Source organism: Harmonia axyridis, chromosome 6 (genome assembly GCF_914767665.1).
Source record: "Harmonia axyridis chromosome 6, icHarAxyr1.1, whole genome shotgun sequence".
NCBI classification, from domain to species: domain Eukaryota; kingdom Metazoa; phylum Arthropoda; class Insecta; order Coleoptera; family Coccinellidae; genus Harmonia; species Harmonia axyridis.
The window spans coordinates 6020361-6047201 of record NC_059506.1 but is presented as its reverse complement, the minus strand read 5'-3'; the positions used below and the strand labels follow the sequence as shown (position 1 = coordinate 6047201).

Below are 26841 nucleotides of genomic sequence, written 5' to 3'. Positions count from 1 at the left end.
TCAGCTACCCTCGTACATAAAGAAACTCAACAGTTTAAGTTTGTTCAGAAAGATGTCAAGGAAGTGGATAGTATCTATCGGAAGATCAGGATTGATTGCTCTGATCAGCCAAAGGCTGTTCTAGGTGGAACTACAGGAAGCAGAAATATTTCTCGTTTTGTTGTGTATTTTGAGTTTGTTCGTTCACTTGTCAATAAAGGATAGTTAAATCTAGGTTGATTATATCACGTACAAGCAATAGCTTTCGTAGCTAAAGCTTCTGTGATTAACACTTTATTCACTCCTTTATTTGTTATAATACATGATTTTATTATTGTGTGAGCATTTATGTTCTCCACTCATGTTTTGTATTTTCTTACTGTGTATATATGTTGTAATGTAGTCAGTGAATAAATTATTATTATTTAAATTGCTGCCAGTCTGTCCTATGTGATACTTGTCACAGTCATTACATTTTAACCTGCAAACCACATTAGAAACGGACTCTTTATCTTTTAACTTTGTAAAAACTATGTTGCCTAACGTAAGGGAAACCTTCTTCGCAATTTTAATATTTAATCCCTCATTTGTTAAGCAAGCTACAGATCTTTAAGGTTAAATCCTTGTATAACGGAAGGTATATATAAGGAGAATAATCTTCCCATTTCAAAAGTATCCATTGAACTGATCCAAATTTGGGGACTAGTGTAGGTAGAGGGTAAATTTCATAAGAAACGTCATAAAGTACTGATAGATATAAAGCAAGGATGAAAGTATGTTCTCCTACTTGGATTAGTTACCCTCTAGCTACAATAGCGCTTCGCCTTCTTGGATTGGTTACCCTTCAGCTACATTAGCGCCCCCTGTTTATCCTTTTCCGCTGGACACTTTTTCAACACTTCTACTTCTACCATAATAGATTTTTCTCCATATCTCTACACTCGATAACTTACCACCCTTTATGACAGCGTTTACTTTGTCATTTTGTTTGAGAGAGAGAAACGGGAAAGTTACCACTGTAAAGGCTCAATTTCAAGGTTATAGTAACTATTGCAATAGCACTGTCGTGATAGTGCAACAGTAGTCTCGAATTATCACAATAGTAAATATCGGGTAGTTTACATGGTGATTGTTGCTGCAATAGTTACTATCAGTAGTAGATAGTACTATCACCGTGAATTAATTGTAACTTAATCCAAAATAACATGACAGCAAAGGTGCTTGATTGCACTTGTCTGAAATATGTGATGCCTTGTATTGTATAAGGTACTTGCTATTTTATATTGCATAAAGTGCTCATCACCGCAAATTGCTTAAATTTTTTCATTTGATTGATTGATTATTGATATGTTTTTTTTTTCATAAAAGTGAATTCAAATATAATAATAAACTATAGCACGGATTTTGACGTGATTCTGTTTGTTTATATTTTTTTGGGAATCATTTTCCTGATACATAACTACAGTTTCGAATATTGTATTGAAGAGATTCAAGATATAAGATAGTTCGTTTTGCAATTACCCTTTATATATCTTATATAATATTTCAATGTGTTCAATCCCAACCAACACATTATTTATTATCTGTTTCGCGTGTCATAATTCATATTATAAAGGATAGTGGCTATAATAGTTACAGATAATAATTTTTGAAATTTTACTTTCCGTTTTGTTGCTTGTATGATTAATAGGTAGTTTAATTTAATACAATTAATTTTTGAACTTATAGGTGGCCATGGCAGGAGGAATGTGTCGGCAGATTTACAAATGGCTGCGTCATATGCCGCGCAAGTCGCACATAGAGAAGAACAATACGTACCTGCTAGCCATAGTCCCGAAAACTATAGGCAATCTACTTCAAATGGAAACTCTGTAAGTACATACATTTTCTATAAAATGATGATTATGGAGGATCAATATATTAAGTCTTGGCAGTACTACTTCTTGATAAAATGGGGTATGGTCCGTATATCACCTTGGTTACTATGGTTTAGTAAGTTGATGAAACAAATACCCTTCAGAGCCATCCAGAATTTTTAGTTGTTTACAAATTAAAAGAAATCAACCATTTATAACCTCCAAAATTCTGTCAAAAAAAATTTGGTTGACTAATGACAAGTGTCAAGCGATCCGTAAATACGAAGCAGGGGACTTGAAACATTGATTAACCACTAGTAACCTCTCTAAAATTCTCGGCGATATACGGACCATACCCATGGTGAGCAATGATATGCGAGGAAAAAATATGAAATCCCATTATACATATATAGTTCATTCAGGAATTATTGACATCGAAGTAGGCCTTGAACGTCTAGTCGCGGCTTTATTTCTGGTTACAAAAATATCACTAAAAATTGCTATGGTTCATCATAGAAATAACCATTCTAAATTATTTTCATCATTTTTGTATCCGAAGGATCCTGAATTTTCGAAATTACGAAGGGACGCATACAATCATGATTTCATAAATTGAAATTCAGATTATATAACGTAAAAATATAGTGAAATGCTATCTCATTTCAAGGAAATCCAATAAAGAGATATCTATTCATTTAAGAGTCGCCCATGAAAGATCCCATTGAAGATCATTAAAATATGCATATTCCTTTTCACCAATGGCTCTTCAAAAATTGTTGCATAACTGATGGACACTGGATACCAACCTGCTTGCAAAATTCTTATCAAATAACTCTTATGGATCATTTTAACTGTGGTGTCTAAACTGGTGAAGAAAACAGAAAAACTGCTTGATAAATTTAAATAGTGTAGCTTAGTGAATGGAAGAGCCATATCATAATAAGACAGAAATAAAATTCAAAGAATCCATTTAGTATATGAAAAATTTTGACATCAGAGTTGTACTGTAACTTTCAAAATTAGAACCAATTTATAACCCGATTTGTATATTCCTTTCTAAAGTCACTATTTATTGAAACTGTTCATGTCATGAATGATTGATTAAACTTGTATAAAAAATATAGCTACTATTTGTACTCAAGTTTTCTGTTTTTTATTGAAATGCTTTTTTACTAGTTACTATTAAATTACATAAAGTATTTTGCCCATAACAGCTTTAACTCACTCACTAAAAGCATTTTTATTGAAATTATTTTTAATTTGTGAATTTTGAAATTTTATTGCATTCTTTTATTATCTTCAAGTGGGTAAGAGGTGAAGAAATTCTTGAAGTTACTCTTCTGAATATATTTTTCGACTAAATACTCAGTAAAAATTCTATAAAGCAATTGGAATTTATTAGATTTTTGGATTACTCATTGAAGAACAAAAAACAGATATAACAATACTTAATTACAATATAGAATATAAATAAACTATAGATGCAATGCCAAGACTTTATTTAGCAGCCCAATTATAAAATAATTCTCCCTTCATAGATTTATATAATTCTCATGATCACCACTGTCAAAACAAAACATCCAGGTAAAAATCCAAATATCCAGCATTCAAAATAGTGCTCCTTCTACTTTTACCCTCGAAAAAGATATGAAAAAAATTAATAAATGGTTTAATGAAAACAACCTAATGCTTAATATAGACAAAACTCAAGTCCTATTGTTCGGAGGTGAAGAAACAGACGAGTTGAATTTAAAATACCAAGATAGAAAAATCAAAACAACACAAAGCCTATCATTCTTAGGATTAAATATTGACTCTAAGCTAAACTGGAAGAGTCAAATTGGAAAACTTGCTCCAAATATAGCACGATATTGATATGCTTTAAGGGTCATCCGAGATACAGTAGGGGTGGATGCTGCATTATCTACCTATCATGCTTACGTTCACTCAAGAATAAGATATGGGATAATCTTCTGGGCAAGATCTCCTTTAGTTGAAAGAATTTTTCTACTACAAAAAAAATGTTTAAGAGTAATTTTTGGAATGAAACAAACTGAAACCTGTAAAACTATATTTAAAAACTTTAGTATATTAACCCTTTACAGTTTGTGTATATATGAGTGTGTAATGTTTGTCATTAATAATTCTTCTGAGTTCAAAAATATAGAACATCCCTATAACACCAGAGGGAAAAATCGTTTAATTGAGGATAAGCCAAACTTCTCATACTTGCAGAGAAATGTTATATATAGTTTGTTGTCAATATGGAATAATTTACCTGAAAAATTCAAAAATCGATCTCTCAGGGTACAGAAAAGTACCCTTAAAAGTTTTCTTGTAAAGAAATGCTATTATAGTTTAAACGAGTTCCTAAATGAAAGAAATTTTGAGGAACTGTAGAATTTGTTTTTCTTACTCTTTTGTTTTTTTGCTTTACCTTTTGTAAATGAATTGTGATTGACAAGATCAACAACTGTATTGGTTATATGATTGAATAAATGTATCTCTCTCTCTCTATACTTGAAAAACATTTTGTTTTCTTTCTAGAGTCCACTGTTGAATAATGCTGGCATTTTCAAATAACCAAGTTTCCTCCAGATGAATGAATTTCACATTTTGTATTCTCTGTATTCACCATGAAATCGTACTCAACTTATTATATTTTTCTGTTCATCAATAAAAATTTTCCTTTTATTAACTGTTTTGAACTTGTTACCAATTAATTTTATGTAATGTTGACGTTGATTGATTAAAATCCAGATGCTTTTTGGTCAAATTTTACCCAGACTGATATATTGGTTGCTTTTGGTAACAATCAAATCATTCAATGATTCTTTGAAGGTGAAATCGTATTGCGCAGGTTTTCTTCCACTAATAATCCAGGTTGTAATGACTTGGCTTCTTCTTTTTTCAAACAGTACTGTGAGAAACACTCAAATAAACTAATCAATGTGTGTTTGAAATTGATACAACTTTTAAGTTTCAAAATTTCTTCGATCAAAACCAATAACACAAACTAAAATCATCCTGTCAATGACATTTCCAATGCCAACCCGAAATCTGCAATTCAAAATGTTACTGAATGAGCCAGTACCAACTTAATTTCGATTTTCCAAAGCCACTCGGGATGTCAATAATTCCTGAATGGACTGTATATAAACTTTGTTCTTTTTTCTTCTTCTTCATGTCCATATACTATTCATTTTGTGTTTGTATAATTATATGCAGTCTTTTAATTTTTTTTCAATTGTAGCAGGGTCCTTCGGTGGTTATCAACGATGGATATGGACCTGGGGGCAGCAAAGATGATTCAAAACCGCCTTATTCTTACGCGCAGTTGATAGTACAAGCTATAGCAAGTGCTCCTGACAAGCAGCTCACTCTGTCTGGGATATATAGTTACATCACAAAAAACTATCCTTACTACCGTACTGCCGACAAGGGATGGCAGAATTCTATACGACATAATTTGAGTCTCAACCGATACTTTATAAAGGTTAGTTTCAGTTATCGAAACTGAATGTTTGGATGAAGGCGATCTAATATAATTATCGAACATTTCTAGGTACCTCGAAGTCAAGAAGAACCGGGAAAAGGAAGTTTCTGGAAGATAGAAGGACAATCTGAGACAAAACTTATTGAACAGGCTTTCAGACGACGTCGACAACGCGGCGTCCAGTGCTTCAGAGCGCCTTTCGGACTAAGCTCCAGGTATGTATCTGAATAAATACTTGAAAAGTAGAAAAAAATTCACCGAAAGTTTTCACAATTTTTGAAACTAAAAATCCTAATATGTTTATGATTACAAAGACGGATACATTTTTCTTATATGCCAAATGAATAAAATTGAAATGTTTTTGTTCTAAAAACTGAAGCAGATGAACAAGTGGAAGACAAACAAGAAAATATCAGCAAACTATACAGGGTGTCCCAAACTCGATGGCCTATTAGACGTTTCTGGAAAACTAATCATAATTTTGAGCTGAAAATTTGCATATCGGGGTTTGAGACAATGATCTTTCTCCCTAAAATATTTTCAGATCTCTACAACTTTCGGTTATACCGGAAACACATTACTACTTCCTTATTTCAAATGGCACACCCAGTATGTTATTGCATCATTAGATAGCTTTTTTGATGATAATTTCGGCAATATGCCATACCATACCTTGGGTAAAAATTCAACGGTTCATGAGTTATTGGGATTCTTATGAAAAAAAAGGTGACTCACATTTTTTTTAATATTTCAGCAGAAAAGCCTTCTTCGAAAAAAATTTGTTTTGTTTCAATTACGCAAATACGTAGGATTATAAGACTGTTTTCGGCTTGGACCAAAAATGTACAGGGTGTTTATAATAGGATCATGAACTTCGACAACTCAAATTCATCAAAACTCAAGATTTTCAAATTAGAACCTATATTTTTAATTATTTCAGTCGATTCTACGTACAAAAATAGTGGGGGTTACTTCAGCAAACCCTATACCTAAAATGAATACTTCAAGAGTTATCGGGGAAGAACTTCAAATGAGGAAAAACCGCTATTTATAACTGTGGAATAACTGTCTGTTACTTCCGTAAAACACAGAAAGAAAATAAAATTCGATGTTTGGATAACTAAATTTTACATTTCATGAATTTTAATTAATTTTTCGTTGGTATTGTTGAGAAATCCATAAACCAATACAATTTTCAATTACGAATAATTCATTACAATTCTTGATATGTCAAATTTAGTTATGAAAACATCGAATTTTATTTTCTTTCTGTGTTTTACGGAAGTAACAGACAGTTATTCCCACATTTATAAATAGCGGTTTTTCCTCATCAAATCAAAAGCTATCTAATGATGCACTAATATACTGGGTGTGCCATTTGAAATAAGGAAGTAGTAGACTGTTTCCGGTATAACCGGAAGTTGTAGAGATTTGAAAATATTTTAGGGAGAAAGATCATTGTCTCAAACCCCAACATACAAATTTTCAGCTCAAAATTATGATTAGTTTTCCAGAAACGTCTAATAGGCCATCGAGTTTGGGACAGGGAGTTAGGTACACTATAATTCCTGAATAAAAAAATCTGAAAATTATCTGAAGGTTTTTCCAATAAGAGGTTTCATTTTAAATAGCCCACTATCTGGGTAGCTGTCATCATTTGACACTTGGCCATTACTAAAAATGGAAAGATATACGATTCAACAACGCATTTGAATTGTTGAAATTCGCTACATCCCTAAGGCCCAGTTTCACCAAATGCTTTAATCTTGACTTAGCTCTTAAGTGAGGCCTTAGATCACGATTAATGTAATGTAGCGTTTCACCACACTCCAAAGCGCCATTTAATCGACCAATCGCGATTTAGCACTAATCGGCCATTTTTGGAGGATTATAACCTTTCAAGTTGAGATTAATAATTATTTATCAGTATGGAACTCTTGTCTATGTAATTATTTTTTCGGAAATTTCTAATTTTTGGGTCAATTTTATCAAAATATGACTATATGTATAGGCTCAATATTTCCCATTTAAAATACACGTAAACTTTGTTTTTGTGTTTTATGAAATTTATTGCAAAGAATAATTTATTGATATGTTTGATTGAAATATTATTTAAGAAGCAGTTAAACTTGTTAATAAAAATAAATAAGTTAATAAAATTACTTATATAGTTTTTTTTCCAGAATGTGTGGTTTTGTGAAATGGGATAATTTCTTTTTAACTTCTGCAAGTTTCCGACATTTCGAAGCACATCACTCGACATTTTCGGCAAAAATTAACTTTGTTTTTTGTTTACAAGATGACAAATGATTTGAGATGTTATGAATGAATGACACCTGACAATTGACTGACGATAATAGCGCCAATGGTGGTCATCATTGCTAATACGATACAGAACACTATATAACTTTTTGTTCACAACGTTGCCAAATGGTTTGACTATTTAAACGCGATCATCTTCGGACGGGTTGATGCATGGTGAAACAGAAAACACTGTTAAGCCTGCTTTAGTAACAAGCGGAGTTATATCAATCTGGGATCAAGTGCTGTTTGGTGAAACTGGGCCTAAGAGAAATACAGGGTGTTGAAGTTCAAAAGAAAAAAATCATTTTTATGCAATAGCTTCCATAAAAAAGCTTGGATTCACACGATATTTTTCATGCCTACCCTACTCCCTAAGGGCCATTTTATGAAGATATTTTCGATTTTGAGGGAACACCAGTGGCGTGCAATTCGGTCACATGTCAATTATTTCGGGGAGAAAAGTATACCGCTGTTTTTTTGAAGGAATAAATGAAGCAATATCGAACTGTTTCTTTAATTCGGAGTATAATTTGCTTTTACAGAACAAAATTTGAAATTCCAGATCCAGATATTATCAGTTTTTTCGAAAGACGTACTAAGTCGAAAATGGCTACAAATTCATAATTTAGTCAGCCACGAACTGAATTCGGTAATATCTCGGAGAGATATCTCGAAACAATCGATTTGATTGTTTGTTACATTAAAGAAAAAGTTTATAGTACTCCCGTTGACAACCAGCGATGAGCTGATCCAGCGAATAAAAGATGTCTGCGATGAGATGAGACAAAATCAGGAAATTATGAAAGATGCAGTTAATTCATTAGTTCGCCGTTGTCAGAAATGCATCGTGGCTGACGGTCTGCATTTTGAACATATGCTGTGATGTCATATCTATTTTTCGTTATCTTTTGATTTTTAATAAATTTCCTATTTGATTTGTAGCCAATTTCTAGTCAGCAAGTCTTTCAAAAAATCTAATTATCACTGAATCAGAAACTTAAAATTTTTTTTCTTTAAAAACAAATTTTACTCGAAATCAAACCAGCAATTCAAAATTGTCTTATTTATTCCTTAAGATAACAGTGACAAACTTTTTTCTTCTGAATAATTCGGATGTGACCGAACTGCACGCCACTGGTGTTGCCCCAAAATCGAAAATATCTTCATAAAATGGCTTTTAGGGAGTAGGGTGGGCATGCAAAATTTTGTTTGAATCCAAGCTTTTCTATGGAAGCTATTGCATAAAAATGATTTTTTCTTGTGAACTTCAACACCCTGTATCTCTCTTAGGGATCGAGATAGAGGTATATAATATACATTTTTCCGAATCAGGGTAACAAGGAGAATATCCCATTAAATTTTTAACGATTAAAACTGATACACCCTGTATACACTTTTTTTTTTCATTATCAAAATGAAACTTCTTATTGTCACTAAGATATTCAGTATTTTTTCCGATATTCTTCTTGAATTTTCTCTAGTTGTGGTTATGCGATCAGTTTGAAATTTTGCATGGAGCTTCAAACAGTTCAAAATGTTATTCTATTCCTAGTATTGAAATTTTGAGAAAAACAGCGCCGTACTTACGGAACTTTTAGTCGGGTTTATCTCAACCTCGTCAATCGAGATCCTAGATTTTAGTTCTTTCCTAACTCTCGAGTTATTGTGTTTACGGACGGACAGTATCAAATTTTAGGACGGTGAGTAGAACCTCATCGTTTCAATCCATTCCAGGTTCGAAAGTAGAAAATTACCGCTCAATATATATATTCTTTTGAGAAAGAGCAATACAAATTGTTAATTTCAAACAATCAAAGCATATGTGTCTATGAATCTCAGTATTAGCAGAGGAAATGTAACGGGGCATCATACATTTCAACGTATGATACAAGAGAACAGATAAAAACCTCAGCAAAAACTCTGTCTCCCCGTATCGGTGTAGTGACTGGTTTGTGTAAACGTTTACAGAATAGGCTGACGTAATTTATATTGAAGGACTTCCTCTTCAACCAAAACAAAATTTTCTTCATCCTCTCTTTTCGGTTGACGACTCTATAATTTCCAATTGGATCCTAAAACAAAATAAAAAAGAAGCAGAATGGAGTACTAAATATTAGTTTTCATTATATCGATTTGAAGTTAACTACCCATTCTAAAAAAGAATCTGAAACTGAATGGATAGCTTGGAAACCACCATGAAATTTATAAATCGGACAATTATTCACCAAGTGGTCAATAGTTTCTTCTACACCACACTCACATAGTGGGCTATCAATAGAATGCCATTTGAAGAGGGTACTATTACAACGACCATGACCAGTTCTAAGTCGATTTAAAATACACCAAATTTTCCTAGGGAAATTGAAGCCTAGAACTTTTTCTGAAGGATCAACGATAAAACTTTTGTTGAAGACATTAGAAGAAGTCCATCCCGAACGCCAAATTTCCTTGTCGCTTTCATTGGATTGAAGGAAGGTATTAGTCTTTAAAGGTTTGCGTGATTTCAATCTAGCAGTTCTAGAATCTGGGAAATAGGATACAATTGGAAATGAGTTCGGGTAGAAATGAAATTTATCCCAAGATTTCTTGACTGCAACCTGTCTACGAATATGAGGCGGAACTATATGTGATAGCACCGGTAACCAATGTAAAGATGTAGATCTAATAGTCCCACTAATAATTCTCATAGAAACGTTAAGCTGTGCATCAATTTTACGAACATGAGCACTATTGAACCAAACAGAACAGTATTCAGCAGCAGAAAAAACCAAGGCCAAGGCTGCTGTACGAAGAATGCTGGCATCAGCACCCCATGAAGATCCTGCTAATTTTTGGAGGATATTATTCCTCGACTTCAATTTCAAACGCAAATTTTCCAAGTGAACCTTGAAATTCAAAAAAGAATCAAGTTTAACTCCAAGATATTTGGGAGCAAAATTATGATTCAAGACGGAATTATTGAAAGTTACTTTCAATTTTCTGTATTTTTGTTGATTATTCAAATGGAAACAGGATACTTCTGTTTTATTTGGATTAGGGCATAAGCGCCACTCAAGAAAATAATTTTCCATAATTTTTAGATCTTCATTGAAAGTATTTTCAATAATTCCAAAATCAGAATGACGAAACAAAAGAGCAATATCATCAGCATAAATGAATTTCTCAGATGAAGTAACAGGGATGTCACACAAATATAAATTAAAAAGTATGGGAGACAAAACCGATCCTTGCGGAAGACCATTATTCAACGTTTTAAAACTAATACTTTTATCATCAACAAAAACACGAACTCTCCTATCAGACAACATGTTTTCGATTGAACGAATCATTTTACCACAGTTCAAATGATCATGTAGTTTTTCAATTAGACCATCCTTCCACACAAGCGTCAATGAAGAAAATTTGTAAAATAATTAAAATTAATTTTAGAAGTGCCCCACCATCTCCAACACATGTGAGCATGTCAGGACTGATTACTCCTGAATGTCTGTCTAGGGAAAGCTCTCCAATACCTGATCATATGATTGATATTAGCCAATCTGCCCCTGGCAGTCCTGGGAACCCATCGATGTATGCTGGATCTGGAGGTATGATAGGCCAACAACAGATGTCAGCTCTTGTAGGGTCCTCTCAAGCTAGATATATATTACCGCATGGCAATGAAATTACAGAGCAAGTCATAGCTAGTAATGGACAAGAATTAGTAGAAGGTATGAGTTATTGGATTAGGGCATGTTTGATTTATTATTGCTCGTGGGCTCTGAGGAAGTTCAATTTACATTCATTTCAATTGACTTGGTCTTTGCTTGATAAAAATCCATGGTAATTGAATAAACAAACCTATCAATTTTTCACAAACTTTTGTGAGAATCTGATCTTGTTTTTGTTTACTCAATTTCATTTTTGTTGGTATATCTTTTTCAGTTGGGTGTTTTTGCTATTTTAACTTTGGATAAATATGCATTAAAAAAGTGCAATATTTGCATCTAAAATATATACAGTTAAATATGAATTGAAAAAATCGTTCATTAGATTCAAATCATTTTTTGTAGGTTATATTAGTCTATTTACAATAAATTTATAGATTTTTACTATTACACTTCACTATGACATGATGTAATAAAGTGTCGAATATAATATTTCGCCTATTATCAAAGGTAATACCACGAGTGCTACAAATATTATCGTTAATTTTTTCTTTTCCACGAATACTTGTTTATTTGCCAAAAATATGGAAACAAACCGATTGATAAAATCACTTGTCCTAAAGGACTGGTGATTTTATCATCATCGTGATTTTTTCTAAATTCAGTTTGTTTGAATGTTTTCCCTCAAATAAACAGTTTTAAGTGATGAAAATAAAAAAATTATCTGATGATATTTGAAGAACGAGTTGTTTTTGGAAAGATTATTTATTTCATCGATTTAAATAATCAGTATTCCCTTCGGTGATGGCATTGAATTAATTTGTGTTCATTTTTCAATGAGCCTCGAATAAGATGTCTAAAACCATGGTGTATGCACTCCTCAAATTTTGAATGCAATGACATTCGACCAAATTGAAAATATTAGTTTTAGTTCGTGGCGGCGCCACAATGTCATACTTGTCATTTCGATCTTCTTCCGTTGATTTTGATTGGATACATTAATTAAAACCCGATACTGACCAATCAAAAGCGATGTGTAACCGAGTCGTGAAACAAAACACGAAACGTTCACTGGAATGAATTCAAATATTTGAAATAGAGAGACAGTTTATTGGTATTTCAATTACAAGAATTGCTTCCATAGATCATAACTATAATGAAAGATATACATATAGGTACATAATGGCACAAAACTCATGAATAATAAATAACAAGAATCTTAATTTGTTGATAGCGCTACCTACAGTTGACATAACGAAGCTTAACTAATATTCTCAAAATTGGCAAAACAAAAGCTAATCAGTTCATACACCTGGTTTTTAGACATCTTAGCCTCGAAGTACTTGAAGCTTTCAATAATGCAAATGCAGAATAAAATTTTGACGTTTCAATGTAAACAAGGTATTATCATAATGCCGAATGATTGGCTAGAATAATACAATACTATTAGTCGAAACTAATAGCGTATTCGACTGGCTGTACCAGTTCGAATTAATTCGAGCTAATTATGTCATTTAGCACTACAAAAATTCGAATTAATTCGCACTGGTGAAGTCAGTCGAATACGCTATTAGATGTCTAAAAACATGGTGTATGCATTCGTCAGTTTTTGAATGCAATGACGATCGACCCAATTGATTTAGATCTTTTTTCCATTGATTTTGATTTAAATTTGATTGATGTATCAAGTATAAAATCAACAGATGAACTCCAAGGATCAGTTTCCTATGTAAGATAAACGTTTGTAATACGTATTTTATTAACTAACTATTATAAGAAAAATGTACAAAATGTCACTGTGGCGAAATAAAATATAAAATCCACTGTTGACAGGAAAAATACGATAGCACTAAAGGTTTTCATGTAAGGCCCTAATCTAAGAAAGCAAAGATAACTGAATTTTAATGAACTAGTTGTTTCTATATTATCTGCAGTGAAATATTCACAAAACGTTCACTAGAATAAATTCAAATACACTGCGCAAAAAAATTAACGCACATTATGGAAATCTCAAATTTATTCTACAACTCAAGGTGTTCTCAATGATAATTATTTTTATCAGAATTATGCATACATTTGTTATCCACTTTCAACGTTTTTCTTCAATACAGATGTTTTTTCCCAGCAGGAATAAAAAAAGATGAGATTATCAGATTTTTAATGTATTGGCTAAATTCTGAAATCAGTTGTTCTCGATCAATTCTAGTGATCAATAGTTTTTCTTTCGTTTGATTTTCTACACTCGATCGCTATGCAACGCGAAACACGCAATTTGACCCAAGAGGAATGTGCCCAAGCGGTAGTTTTGTGAGAAGAAGGGTGGACATACACAAGAATTGCAGAAAGGTTTGGAGTTTCCCATACAAGTGTGTCCAGAATGTTGCAGCGATTCAGGAAGACAGGTATGAATGTCCGAAGACCAGGACAGAGTAGATCACGGGTAACAACTGCCATTCAAGAACGTTACTTGAGAGTTTCTTCGTTGAGACAACGGTTTGCAACCGCTCGCCTCTTTCAAAATCAGCTTGAGCAAACTCATGGGGTGCAAATTAGCACTCAGACAATAAGAAATCGCCTCAGAGAATATGATTTAAGGCCTCGTGTCGCGGCAAGAGGCCCAGCTCTGACCCCAGCCCATCGAAGGGCGCGTTTGGAATTTTCGAGAGAGCATATCCATTGGGAAGAGGCTGATTGGGAAAGAGTTCTCTTCACAGATGAGTCTAGATTCTGCCTCTACCATTGTGATCGACGTTCCCTTGTATACAGACGTCCACATGAAAGATATGCTCAGTGCAATTTCCTGAATACTACTGGTTTTGGGGGAGGATCGATTATGGTATGCGGTGGAATATCTTTGACTACTCGCACAGACCTAGTGGTCGTTGATAATGGACTATGAATGCTGATAGGTATATAAGGAGGAACAGCATGTAGTGCCATTTGCCCCATACATTGGTGAAAATTTCATTTTTATGGACGATAATGCCAGACCCCATCGTGCGCGCATCGTTCAGGAGTACCTTGAAGAGGTTGAAGTCTCTCGAATGGAATGGCCAGCAAGAAGTCCAGATCTCAATCCGATTGAGCAGGTTTGGGACAACCTCAATAGAAGCCTGAGAAGTTAAGAAAATCATCCAGCTACTCTTAATGATCAGAACATTTTAAGATCACTCATTTTGAGTAAGAACGGTCGTTGCCGAGCTGTAATTAACGCAAGGGGTGGAAATGCCAAGTATTAAATCACTTATCAGCATTCCAGTATTTTGAAAATTGTTTATTTCTCTTCTTTCACACAAGATTCGGTGAAATCCTGAATTTTTCTTCCATTTAATGTGTCTTGTTTCGTTCAAAACCTTCCCGAGAGAACATAAAAAATAAGTTATAAAGTCAATGTAGAGTTAACTTTCATTAAAATTGAGATTTTCAGAATGTGCGTTAATTTTTTTGCGCAGTGTATTAGAAATAACAAAAATCTATCATAATTTGTTGAAAGCGCTACCTACAGTTGACTTAATGAAGCTCAGCTAATATTCTCAAAATTGGCAAAACAAAATTAATCAGGGCATTCACCAGGTTTTTACATATCTTAGTCGAAACTAAGATGCATAGAATACCTGGTGTGTCTACTTATACCTGTAAAACTTTCAGACAAAACGGGAGATTTTCACCTACTTGATTTCGAGGGATCGCGGGCTTTTCAGATGGCGCATACATCGTTTACATTTGACATTTCTCTCAATTCTCGACTCTTGTGAACCAAGGGCGTAGATCTTTTTTTCTTGGGGAGGGATAATCGAAAAAAAAATTTTTGACGACAACTTTTATTCATATCTGTAATGTTAAAAAAAGAAGTTTGATAATGAAGTTTGAACCAAATTACTCGAAATAATTTTTGTTGTTACTAATTCGGTTGTTCTTACCTTGTTCTCAAATAAGAGTTACGAAGGAAAATGAGAAATTACTTGGATAATTTTGAGAAAAAAAAGTTTCATGAATATGAGTCCACAAAGGCTTTGCTTTCAATATACAGGTTGTTTCTAGTGTGTCGTACAGTTTATCAAATATGTACTTATTAATCTTCGCTACAGATTAGGTGAATAAATACCAAAACTTATAATTAATGCATTCATTAGAGCTTACTAGCTGGATCTTAAAAATAATTCGGATTTTCCTGAGGATTACTAGAGATTTTTATCGAAATCGATAGCAGATACGACAAAACTATAACAAACCAAAAAGTGTAGTACAGGACCAGAGTTTTTTTTCTATATTTTTCTAAACTAACAGCCATTCACCAAAATATAGATTTGGAGGAAGGAAGCAGGCATCCTTCCAGAAAATATATCACCCTGTAGATTTGCATTCAAAATTAGCATATCACATAGTGGAAACTTTAAACTGGAATATCTATGGCCAATTCATATTAAATATCTTGTGAAGGGAAGGTTATACGAGAAAATAACTTGAACTTCAACACATGTATCTCAAAACAAAATGTATGGGGACTCATGTTATAGGACTTTTTTTCTTGAAATGATCCGGAAATCTGTCATTTTCATTTGTATCCCCAATTTAGGAGCACCGTGTAATTACCCCCAGAATCCCCCTATTTCTACGCTCTTGTCGTGAACATTGAGTATAGAACAATAATATTTTATATTCTACTAGCTTTTGCCCGCGACTTCGTCCGCGTGGCGTGTTATAAAAGAGAGATCTTTGTGGGTGTTGGAGAAAAGTTTAAAAAATGCTTAATTTTATTATTTTTAAATTAGGTTATAGTATAAGTAGCTCAGCTGAATAATGTATTGTTATTAATTTTTAGATTATTAGTTTAGGATAATTTGGTTTCTTATAAATTTAGGATAAAACGATCAGGGGAGGCTATTATAACCCTAAAGTACCTATAGGCTTTCGTCTGGAGTTCAGAGGTGTGAATGTGAATGTCAGTCGGTATGAAAGTAAAAGTTTGACCACATGAAAACTAAAAACCGGCCAAGTGCGAGTCGGACTCGCGCACGAAGGGTTCCGTACAAAATTTTTTATTTTATTCTTATTTTCAGTATTTGTTGTTATAGCAACAATAGATATACATATTCTGTGAAAATTTCAACTGTCTTACTGTCACGGTTCATAAGATACAGCCTTATCTGTAAAAACGTGCAAGAAATCACGATTTTTGTATGGGAGCCCCCCTAAATATTTATTATATTTTTATTTTGAGTATTTGTTGTTGTAGCGGCAACAGAAAAACATCACCTGTGAAAATTTCAACTGCCTACCTATCAGCGTTCATGAGATACAGCCTGGTGACAGACGGACAGACAGACAGCGAAGTCTCAGTAATAGGGTCCCGTTTTCACCTTTTGGGTACGGAACCCTAAAAAGAGTAGCATGGAAGAGTGGTTCGGTTGGTGGGTGGCTGGTGCAACCGGGATAAGAGCTAGACAGAAATGTATTTAGGAAACATATTTATAAAATTTCCTTATAAACAACGTTTCTGGTCGTTCTGGAGGGTGGTGCGAGAATGACCAGACTGGATGGCGAACTTACGCGGGAGCACGCCACATATAACTGACCATGGGAGAAGCAGGGCTGTCGCAAATCAACTCCTGCTAGCGCGAGTGTTTGACCCTGCGACTTATTAATGGTCATGGCGAAACATACCTTCAATGGAAATTGTAGTCTCCGAAATTCGAAAGGAAGATCATTTGGGATTAACGGTATTCGCGGTATAAATACCGTTTCTCCCTTTGCAGACCCAGTTAAAATAATACCTTCGACAATATTACGATGCAAGACCCTGACTTGAAGTCTCGTGCCGTTGCATAATTTAGGTGGTTTCAAATTCCTGAGCAACATTACTGGTGCACCGACTCGTAATCTAAGACTGTGGTATGGAAGACCAGCTGGATTAATAGTGTTCAAAAACTCAACCGGATAGTGAACAGCGTCTTCTGTATGTATTACTGTATCTACTGATTTATATATCATTTCTTCACCTTCAAATGAATTTAGCAAAACGTCATTTATTAGTGCGGCGTGTTCATTTGTGGGTGATAAAATAGCTCTTTCATGCAGCCATTCTATAGGTTTATGTTGAATTCGAGCTATATTTGGATATACTTTATCTATTAATTCCGGGACTGTTGTAACTACAGTGCATAAATTTTCTGGTAAATTTATCAAACCGTCTTTTTCTGGGTATATGCCATTTCCTATTTTAAGTAGTATATTTGAAAAGTTACCTGCATTGATATCCCCTTTTAAGAGCACTCGCATATTTTTAGTTAAGTTAAGAATTTCAATAGATGGCCATAAAACTGATCTTTTTAAACATGCTTTGATCTCGTCTGCCCGAGTTCCCCTTGGTACAACCGGTAATGTTTGTCTGAAATCTCCGGCTAACAAAAGTGTCAAGCCACCCATCAGAGAGTTATTATCTCTCAAGTCTTGTAAAGTCCTATTCAACGCCTCAAAACATTTTTTATGAGCCATAGTGCTCTCATCCCAGATTATGATTTCAGCTTTACGTAAAACTTTGGCAAGATTGCTTTGCTTTGGAATATTGCAAATTGGGGTTTCCGAAATAGATAAATTAAGCGGTAACTTTAAAGCCGAGTGAGCAGTGCGACCTCCTTCCAATAAAGTTGCAGCAATCCCCGATGAAGCGACAGCTATGGCAATTCCACGATTGCTTCTAATCTTTGCAAGTATCAAATTAATGAGATAAGTTTTACCAGTTCCTCCAGGGGCGTCCAAAAAGAAAATTTTTCCGTCGTTTGTATTGATGTTTGCTATAATTTTATTGTATATCAATTTTTGTTCATCTGTTAAGCAATCCTCATTTGTATTAACAAATCTTTGCAATGTAGGGACATCATAGTTTAGTTCATTAATATATACTCCTAATTCATTATTAAATCCTTCCGATCTAGTCGGCTTTGGTAATCCGTACCCTTCTATTGCGCATCCACCTAGAGCTAAGCATGCTGTTTCTATCTCCAAAAGGCACCTATTGAAGATTTCATCCATGAGAGAGTTTACATCGCAAGCTGCTTGCCTCTCAATCTGTCTTTTGAAATCTTCAGAAAGATTTTCTCTGAATTCATTCCATAGACTGACAGGATCTGCAACTTGACAAAACACTAACAAAATAGTAAAGAGTTCTCTCATCATGAACGGAGACTGACAAAGGGCTGCCTCTTGAAGTGTTGTACGCCAATGTTGGTCATCTTCAAGTAATCCAAGGGCCTTGCAAGCAGATTTAAATGTTGGTTGTACAACACCGTTTATAGTCCTTAGTGATTCAAACGATGTTGGACCTCGAACTTCGTGAAAGAGCAATCGGAGGTGGTAGCACTCTGTATTATTCGGGTGTACGGTGTAAACCCTACCCAACGCGTGCTCTTTTTTAACACCTGGCCAACCATCTACATTTGCTCCTCGTTTTCTTCTTTCAAATTTATTATTGTTCCAAACATAATATGCCGGTACTTCACAGTATAATAAAGTTTTTGCAAAATCGTCGAATCTACATAGTTCAAAGAATGAGGTCAGTGTTGTTTTTGGTGGACTGGATACCCTATCAGCCAAATTAGATGGATTAAAATAAACTCTTTGACCGTTTTCTAAATGCACCGCCAGATGTATAACTGTAGGATATCGCTCATGAATAGGAAACCCAAGTATTCGCCAGACCGCTTCAGCACTACTTATATACCTTCCACTTTCATACATTTTCACCTCATCTTTCGAATCCTCCAGTGTAACAGTCGCTTGATCCGACCCCTTATTTACATATTTACAAATATATTTTATGGATTTTACGGAGTTACAGTACTCAACATTAATATGAGCATTAAATGTTCTCAAAAGAACCGCATTATATGGAACAACCCAGCGGTTGTCGAGCTCTACCCCGTTGATATGTACAGTAAAGCCACCATCCCCTGGAGATCGTCGCCTATATTGGGGATAGCCGTCATCACCGGTCTGTGTTTCTGAAAGTAAAGGTCTTGGAAACCGTTTAGAGCACACGCTATCTTTCATACACGGAGACTTGTTATTAAAGTTGCCACAGGGGCCATGTATCATGTTCGATCTGATTATTTGATAAAGTTTCGGATCAGCATCTGGATCCGGAATCTCTGCGCAAATAATATTGTCAATCATGTCAGCAGAAATGTGCTCAATTAGCCATAAAAGAATGTGTATGTGTGGGAGACCACGTTTTTGATATTCCACGGAATACATGTAACATCGAACTTCACCAAAGATTTTGCCCTTATTTATCAAATCCATCATTTTTTTTACTTTGAGGCGAAATATTCTTGCTATTAAATCATGGCGGTCGTAGGATTTTTGATTTGGGTGCAGTAGCTTTGTAATTTCTTCCCATTTAGGGTTGCAAGTAAAGGTGATAAATAAGCCCCGGTGCACACATCCGACTTTTGCAGTTACGACACCCGTTGCGGTGTCGTACCTATTCAATGCACACTACATACGACACCGTCGTGGTTGCGGAGCCGGATCAATTCACTTCAATGAAGAGCTCAATATCTAATTCCCTCTCTGCCATTGTGCGAACTCACGACAAACGTCGTATGTGTGCGCAGGCCAATTTGGAATAGAGTACTGAGAGATCGCATGTACGACTGCGGCACAGTTGCGGCCTAGAGGGACATGCTACCAAAAAACGACCGTATGCTGGCAGTTACGACGTCGCAACTGCACGGCCGGTAGTGTGCATGCTCCCATTTGATTCTTTGTACCACAGGCCGCAAGTACGACACAGCAACGGTGTCGTAACTGCAAAAATCGGATGTGTGCACCGGGCCTAAATCCGGGCGGCCATAGTGTCGGACGTATGTCATGGCGTCCTGGGTCCGCTCATGCATATATCTTGGCCCACCGGTGAATGAGGATGGCAGTACAACAATTTGACCTAACTGATTAGCTTCTACATCTTGTTGACCAATCGCATCTTTTAGGTGTATGTAGCTCTCAGCTCGGAGTTTTGCCTGATTGTACCTAATGAAATTAAGTCTCTCAGTCTCTATTTTGGCGTACTGGTCCACTATGTATTGGCTAAATAGAGCACCGAAGTAAAGCAGGTAGTTTTCTTCCCCCTCCCGTATCATTATGTGATATGAATAGAAACTGGCAGCTGAAACTGTCTTTTTCAGAGGTAGTTTAGTGTTGGGGTCCCGCTGTGATATACCAATCGAATAACCGTCTTCTCCGTGGCTGAACATTAACGGGTACTGTAAAGCATCGTATGACCGATGGAATTCACTTATGCGTTGTAGTTGACTACTGCGACTTTCTAATATAATATCCCGTTGCTCAAACTGTTGATCCAATAGCACTAATGCTACTTCATTGACAGCAGGGCTATTATAGCGTCCTCTGTGAGCACCTTGTGGATTTTTTTCCGCATGTATAACTACCTTGAACGTATCGCATGAAGCAGGCACCTTGTCAATAACACACTTTAGGTCTCTAATATAGGGATTGACTTCGTGTAACAATTTTTGAAGCTGCTTGACAATGTTTGGCTTCAAATGCGGATAGTTGGCTAGTCTTAAATTTGCTTCCCTTTCATCTTCTCCGACAAAATAAATCTGTAAAAACTGTGCTGCTTTTCCAGGTTCTGGTAATAAACTACCTGCTAAATGATACACCTGCCCTTGTACTTTAAATGTCGGCGTAAATCCATCACCTCCAACCTGTTTTCCACCAAAAGACGACATCTGAAAACAATTATTGTATTTACGGACATTAGCCATAAAATGCTTATGATCAGGATGGAGATCCATCAGTAAACTGTGAAGTGGTTCAGGAGGTTTACTGAGTGAATTGAGTTGAACTTTTCCGCTGCCGCAACAAAGTCCAGGGGTCTCGTCTTTCCACTTAAGCGCGTTACACCATTGACATTTCTGACTCATATTACCTATTGCTACTAATTTGTCACATTCGTAATCTATTTCGGGCTGATAAGACATTGCCGATTGACACTTAGTATTCCATGGGCGTGTTGTTACATTTGTATTATATCGAGTTTGAGCTGCTCGGTGTACTTCAGGGTGCTTCTCCTGATAAGCGGCAACAGATTTTCTGTGTACTTCAGGATGCTTCTCCTGATAAGTACCGGAAGACTTTCTGTGTACTTCAGGATGGTTCTCCTGATAAGTAGCAACATATTTTTTATGTACTTCAGGGTGCTTCTTCTGGTACGCGGCAACTGATTCTCTGTGTACTTCAGGGTGTTTCTCCTGATAAGTAGCAACAGATTCTCTGTGCACTTCAGGGTGCTTCTCCTGATAAACAACAACAGATTTTCGATGTACTTCAGGATTTTTACGCTGGTAATTAGCAGTAGCGTTTCTGTGTGGCACAGGATTATTTTGGACATATTTTTTCTGATTGCGATGAATTTGCATCTTTCTTGTTTTGTCTGTAAATCTAGCCCTACGTTTCTTAGTCTTCCTGACAGATGATGTACTCATTTCTAAAGACAGGTCAGCAGAAACTGCAGATTCTGATTCGGAAGAACAAATAGGAGGCACAACATCAAGTGCTTCACTATTTTTATTCTTTTTCGCCTTCGGTTCGTTTAGCCCTGGTTGATTGGACCTTAGTTCCACAACGTTCAATACCACCATGGGGTTAAATTCTTCATAAGGTAGGTAAACATCAAAATGCCCGTCGGATAGATTATTTTTGAAGCGAAGGCGTTTTATTGGGCGACCTTGAGTACCAACTTCAACATACAATTCACCGTTGCGATAAACTTGAAAAACGAAATTGTATATTCTCCCTGCCGCGATTAATTCACATAATCCACCATATGTGTTGCGTTTAATCATATCCGCAAAATATTGTTCTGCGGAACTGTAATTGTCACCGTTTATGTCGTGAGACATTATAAAAAATTCATCCCAATGTTCTACTACATAAACGACCACTTCTTGCCGTGTGGCAAAAGCATTTTCCTGAGTGCCGTACATCAGGAATGAAAGAGCTCTGAAAAGGCAAGCCCCATCTCCTTCCATTTCCACTGCTAATTGTGGCACTATCTCTCCGTTAATGTTTATATTTTCTACCTTCATTTTGAAAGATACTTTTAAAAGATACGAAAAGATAACAATTATTCCAACAAAATAAAAGAAACAATAACTAAATCAACCTATGTTGTTTATAAGAAACCACTAAGAATCAAATAAGAAATCGTAATAACCGAAATAAGAAAAAAAAATAGTAATTTTTTAATTTATTTTACGAACAAAATAAAGAAATCCTACAACAGAAAACTAATAAAGATTTTAAGCATCCAAGAACGGCGAAATGCCTAAGAACAAAATTAAGAAATCGTAAAGACTTAAAACCTACAATTATTCTAAGAACAAAATTTAGAAACTACAACAGAAAATTATTAAAGTATCCAAGAACGGCGAAAAGCCTATAAGAACAAAAATAAAAAATCTTGAAGTCTTATAACCTGCAATTATTTTAAGAACAAAATTTAGAATCTACAATAGAAAATAAAAAAAGCATCCAAGAACGGCGAAAAGCCTATAAGAACAAAATTAAGAAATCGTAAAGACTTATAACCTACAATTATTAGAACAAAATTTAGAAACTACAACAGAAAATTATAAGATAATCCAAGACCGTGAAATGTCCGCCTGGAAAATTCAACAGTAATCTACAACAGAAAACTACCTACTAAAGATTTAAACCATCCAAGAATAGTAAAAAGTTCGCCCGCAAAATTCAATATTTGACACGACCATCAACGACGTCTGCCCTCACGCGTCTGCCGCGTTCCGGTTGCTCACTCGGGTATCTGCGCCCCCCTCCGCGCCTCGCTACCGCTATTCCCGTTCCCATGGGAATTTTGGAAAATCCAATCATGACTTAACTTTGCATTCACTAAGGTATATGCATGTCAAATTTCAATCATCTAACTTACGCGGTTTAGATTTTTTCATACAAAAGTTTTTTCCCGCTAATTCCCGTTCCCGTGGGAATTTCGGGAATTCCTTTCTTAGTGCACCCCTACGGTACCTAAGCTACGTCCCTTCCAAATTTCAAGTGCCTACGTTTAGCCGTTTGGGCTGTGCGTTGATATGTCAGTCAGTCAGTCAGTCAGTCAGTCAGTCAGTTTCTCCTTTTATATATATAGATGATGGTCTGTCATTATATTCCATTCATTTGAGTACAAATTCGATATGAACTGAATTGTAATTTATTGTGAATGTTTGCAGTGTCTAAAATCAGTATTTCCTTTTTAAACGGCACCAGGCAGATACGGGAATTCGAAAAATTTTAAAGAGCGCCACCTTACAGCACTCTGGTGAAGCACACCACCAAAGCAACAGGTGGGTCTCTCGAAAAGTCTGAAACAAAATCGAATCAGTAGACACACCAGGTATTCTATGCATCTTAGTCGAAACCACCAAAATGCCAGATTTTGACATGTGAAAAAAATAATCACCTAAAATATTTTTAAATTCTGAGAAACATCGTTCTACGGCACATGACACAATGGGAGCGAATGATAATCCACTATATCAGTAAGATTCAAATTACTGAACAACAGCAGTTCTCTCATTTTGTAACATCTTGCAAATATAAAAAAAAATTGATATGCAGTATTTTCATCAAAAATTGACGACATTTTTTCGCAACATTACTATTAATAATTTACTTAACCGATCAAAAACATTTTCAACAATTTGTATGCTGTTTTCTAAAAAAAATCATATGGTTTTCAATATCAAAGTAGCCTCGGAAATACAAGTGAAAATAAATTTAATGAAAATCAAATCTTCGCGCAATCCCCCTTATGTTAAAGCATTTTCAGCATCCTCTATGCTTTTCACTTCTTCAGGATCAAATTTGTTAACAATTTGGGCAATAAGTTGAAAATATGCTGATCGTAATATCCATCCAATCCAGGTGCCCCATCTTTCAACAATCGGGGACAGCGGAAGTGGAACTAGCAATTTTTTTAAATTTGGCAACGCTAGAAGGTCTCCATAACTTGGGAATCAGCTATCCGATTTTGTTCAAATTTTGTGGGTTTATTCACTTCATGCAGCCCTTCAAAGCGATAAATATAATTTCAATATATTCAGGGCAGTACTCAGATTATTGAGTTTTTTCCTTTGGACTTCAAAATCTATATATTTTACAGGTTTTAGAGGAATATTAATATTGGCATGAAAAAAAAAAAAATTTTTACTTTGAATGGCACACTTTTTTCGAAGGAGTAGCAAACAAAAGAATTCATGTGTTATGTAACTTTTTTGAAATACGGTCCTGTTTTTATTCCTCTTGTGATAATATTTGATGTAATCCTATAATTTTTGGATTTTATAGCTTTCTGTTCAACTCTCTCAATGTAAACCCTCAGCTCCTACTGATTGTTGTAACAGAATATGTTTTGAAATAGCTCGTTTTCAATATAGCTCATACTAACATTTGCTAGTGATTTCCTAAGCTTCAATTCTTATTTTTTTGGTGCTTACTGGTTTGTAAACTGGTTTGCGTCACTGAACTTTTTTGTTGCACTCATTTCACAGTATTTAGAAAACAGCACACTGCCATCAGTTGTAAAAACACTGAAGACTTTGTATAATTGTTAAAAACTGCGCTCTACGCTAACTGATCATTTCGGCACTTTTAACACTGGGATGTTCTCTTTTCGAAATCAGACAACAAACAAACACAATTTTTGTTTAGGTAAACTATCTTTCTTACCAAATGTTAATGTCAGCAATCGGGATAAATATTTTCTCCAAATTCCATGGAGGTTGGATAGGTAATAGAATATAAAAGCTGTATGGAATTTGCCACATATATTTTCGAAGTACGGTTTTATTAGATTTGTTCATGTTTAAAAATAAATCTTGGAATTAGGCAGATAAAACAGAAAATGACTAAAACGTGCATTATAACTCGAGAATGTCTCAAATATGCTTCAGAATATGCAATTATGCAAATGTATATTTATCCAAAGCCTAGTTAATGTTTGAATGAGATTAGCATAATGAATATGATGGCATGACTAAATTCAAAAACTTTAGTTGCACATAATTACAATTTCTTCCTCTTATCGATTTGTTCTCTTAACCCAAAAACATTTGGTATTATTTCTACAGGGTGTTTCCCAATTGAATATCAATATTTATGGGGATAATTTTTGGGCCCATTTTAAGAAAAAAATTTTTATATGAACATATGTCCTAATTGCCTTACCTTTTGAGATATAGGGTGGTGAAGATTTCAAAAATAAATAATTTATTATTAATTTCTACAATACCACTTCAGATATTTTAATGAAATTTGTCATATGTGTACTATGAATCAAGAGGAATTTTTAAATGTATCAATTTTGGCAGGCATTGATGGTACGTCACAGATTTATTCTGAAATAAAAATTATTTTTGAAATTTCCAATCATTTCTTACCAACGTTGATCGCTTGACTTTTTTCAATTCGCTTAAAAAAATGAAAACCGTTTCTGGGCATTGAAATAAATTACATTATGTAAGAAAGAATTGTTACTTATCGTAGTAGGCTGTGACCAAGAATTGATATTTCTGTTGTCAAGGTGGTTGTCATTGTTTCCTGTGTACAGTTCATCAGTCTTTAAATTCAGTTCTTCGCATGTTATTAATTTTGTGTTTTCGCCATCCTATATCTCAAAAGGTGAGTCGTTAAGGACATATGTTCATATGAAGTTTTTTCTTAAAGTGGGCCCAAAAATTATCCCCATAAATATTGACATACAATTAGGAACCACCCTGTATATTGAATTGATAACAAATAAATTGTACAACACTTATCAAATTTTCTATGCATTTTCAGAAAAATTCCACACTGGAGTTGTTAGTGAAGAACGTTCTTTATCTCCAGCATCCTTTTCACCACAACCAGTAATTGTGCAAACTGCTAACTATTCGCCATATGGGTAAGATTAACAACACCTTTACCAATATTATTGATTGAAACATTTCACAAAAAATTAAAATAAGAAAAGAACTAATGTAATGTCGGAACTCGGAAGCCTCCACGCGTTTTTTCAAATATTGTATTTTTTGAGGTAATTTTCCATACGGATTTTTTGGAAATTTCAAATACAAGCTTGAAAGGTTTGGTATATGCCATTATAATGGTATCAGCACCAAATCATGAAAGAACTTCCTGTATTGAAATTCATCCATTTCGATCTTTTCATTGAAATTAAATTCTTGCATTTTGCCAAATCTTCATATAGTAGAAACTATATTACATTTCCCTTGGGATATTTTTGAACTTATCATTTTGAGAACTTTATATACAAAAAAAATTTCAATAGAATCTAACTGGTATTTTTTGGAATATAGAAATTTTATAAAAAAAAAAATTATCTCGCAATAATACCATACTCATGAAATTTTGCATGAATCAATTGATGTTCATTTCATTGTGAAGAGAAAGGTATGGAATCAGCAATGGAAAACAATATCAGACAAATGACCGCCACGACAACGGTTGCAGCACCATATCC

At 34.8% G+C, this 26841-nt stretch overlaps 1 protein-coding gene across 2 annotated transcripts in view; it reads left to right on the top strand.

The window, feature by feature from the left end:
* The window catches only part of LOC123683268 (forkhead box protein K1), a 43928-nt gene that overhangs the window by 14122 nt on the left and 2965 nt on the right, over positions 1 to 26841 (top strand). Inside the window, exons 3-7 of one of the 2 annotated variants that reach the window (XM_045622195.1) lie at positions 1708 to 1850; positions 5092 to 5331; positions 5401 to 5546; positions 11065 to 11345; positions 26160 to 26262. In XM_045622195.1, the coding sequence (XP_045478151.1) occupies positions 1708 to 1850; positions 5092 to 5331; positions 5401 to 5546; positions 11065 to 11345; positions 26160 to 26262 (913 nt within the window). Of the gene's footprint in view, positions 1 to 1707; positions 1851 to 5088; positions 5332 to 5400; positions 5547 to 11064; positions 11346 to 26159; positions 26263 to 26841 lie in introns of both variants that reach the window. The other variant, XM_045622194.1, reaches the window with a different exon arrangement.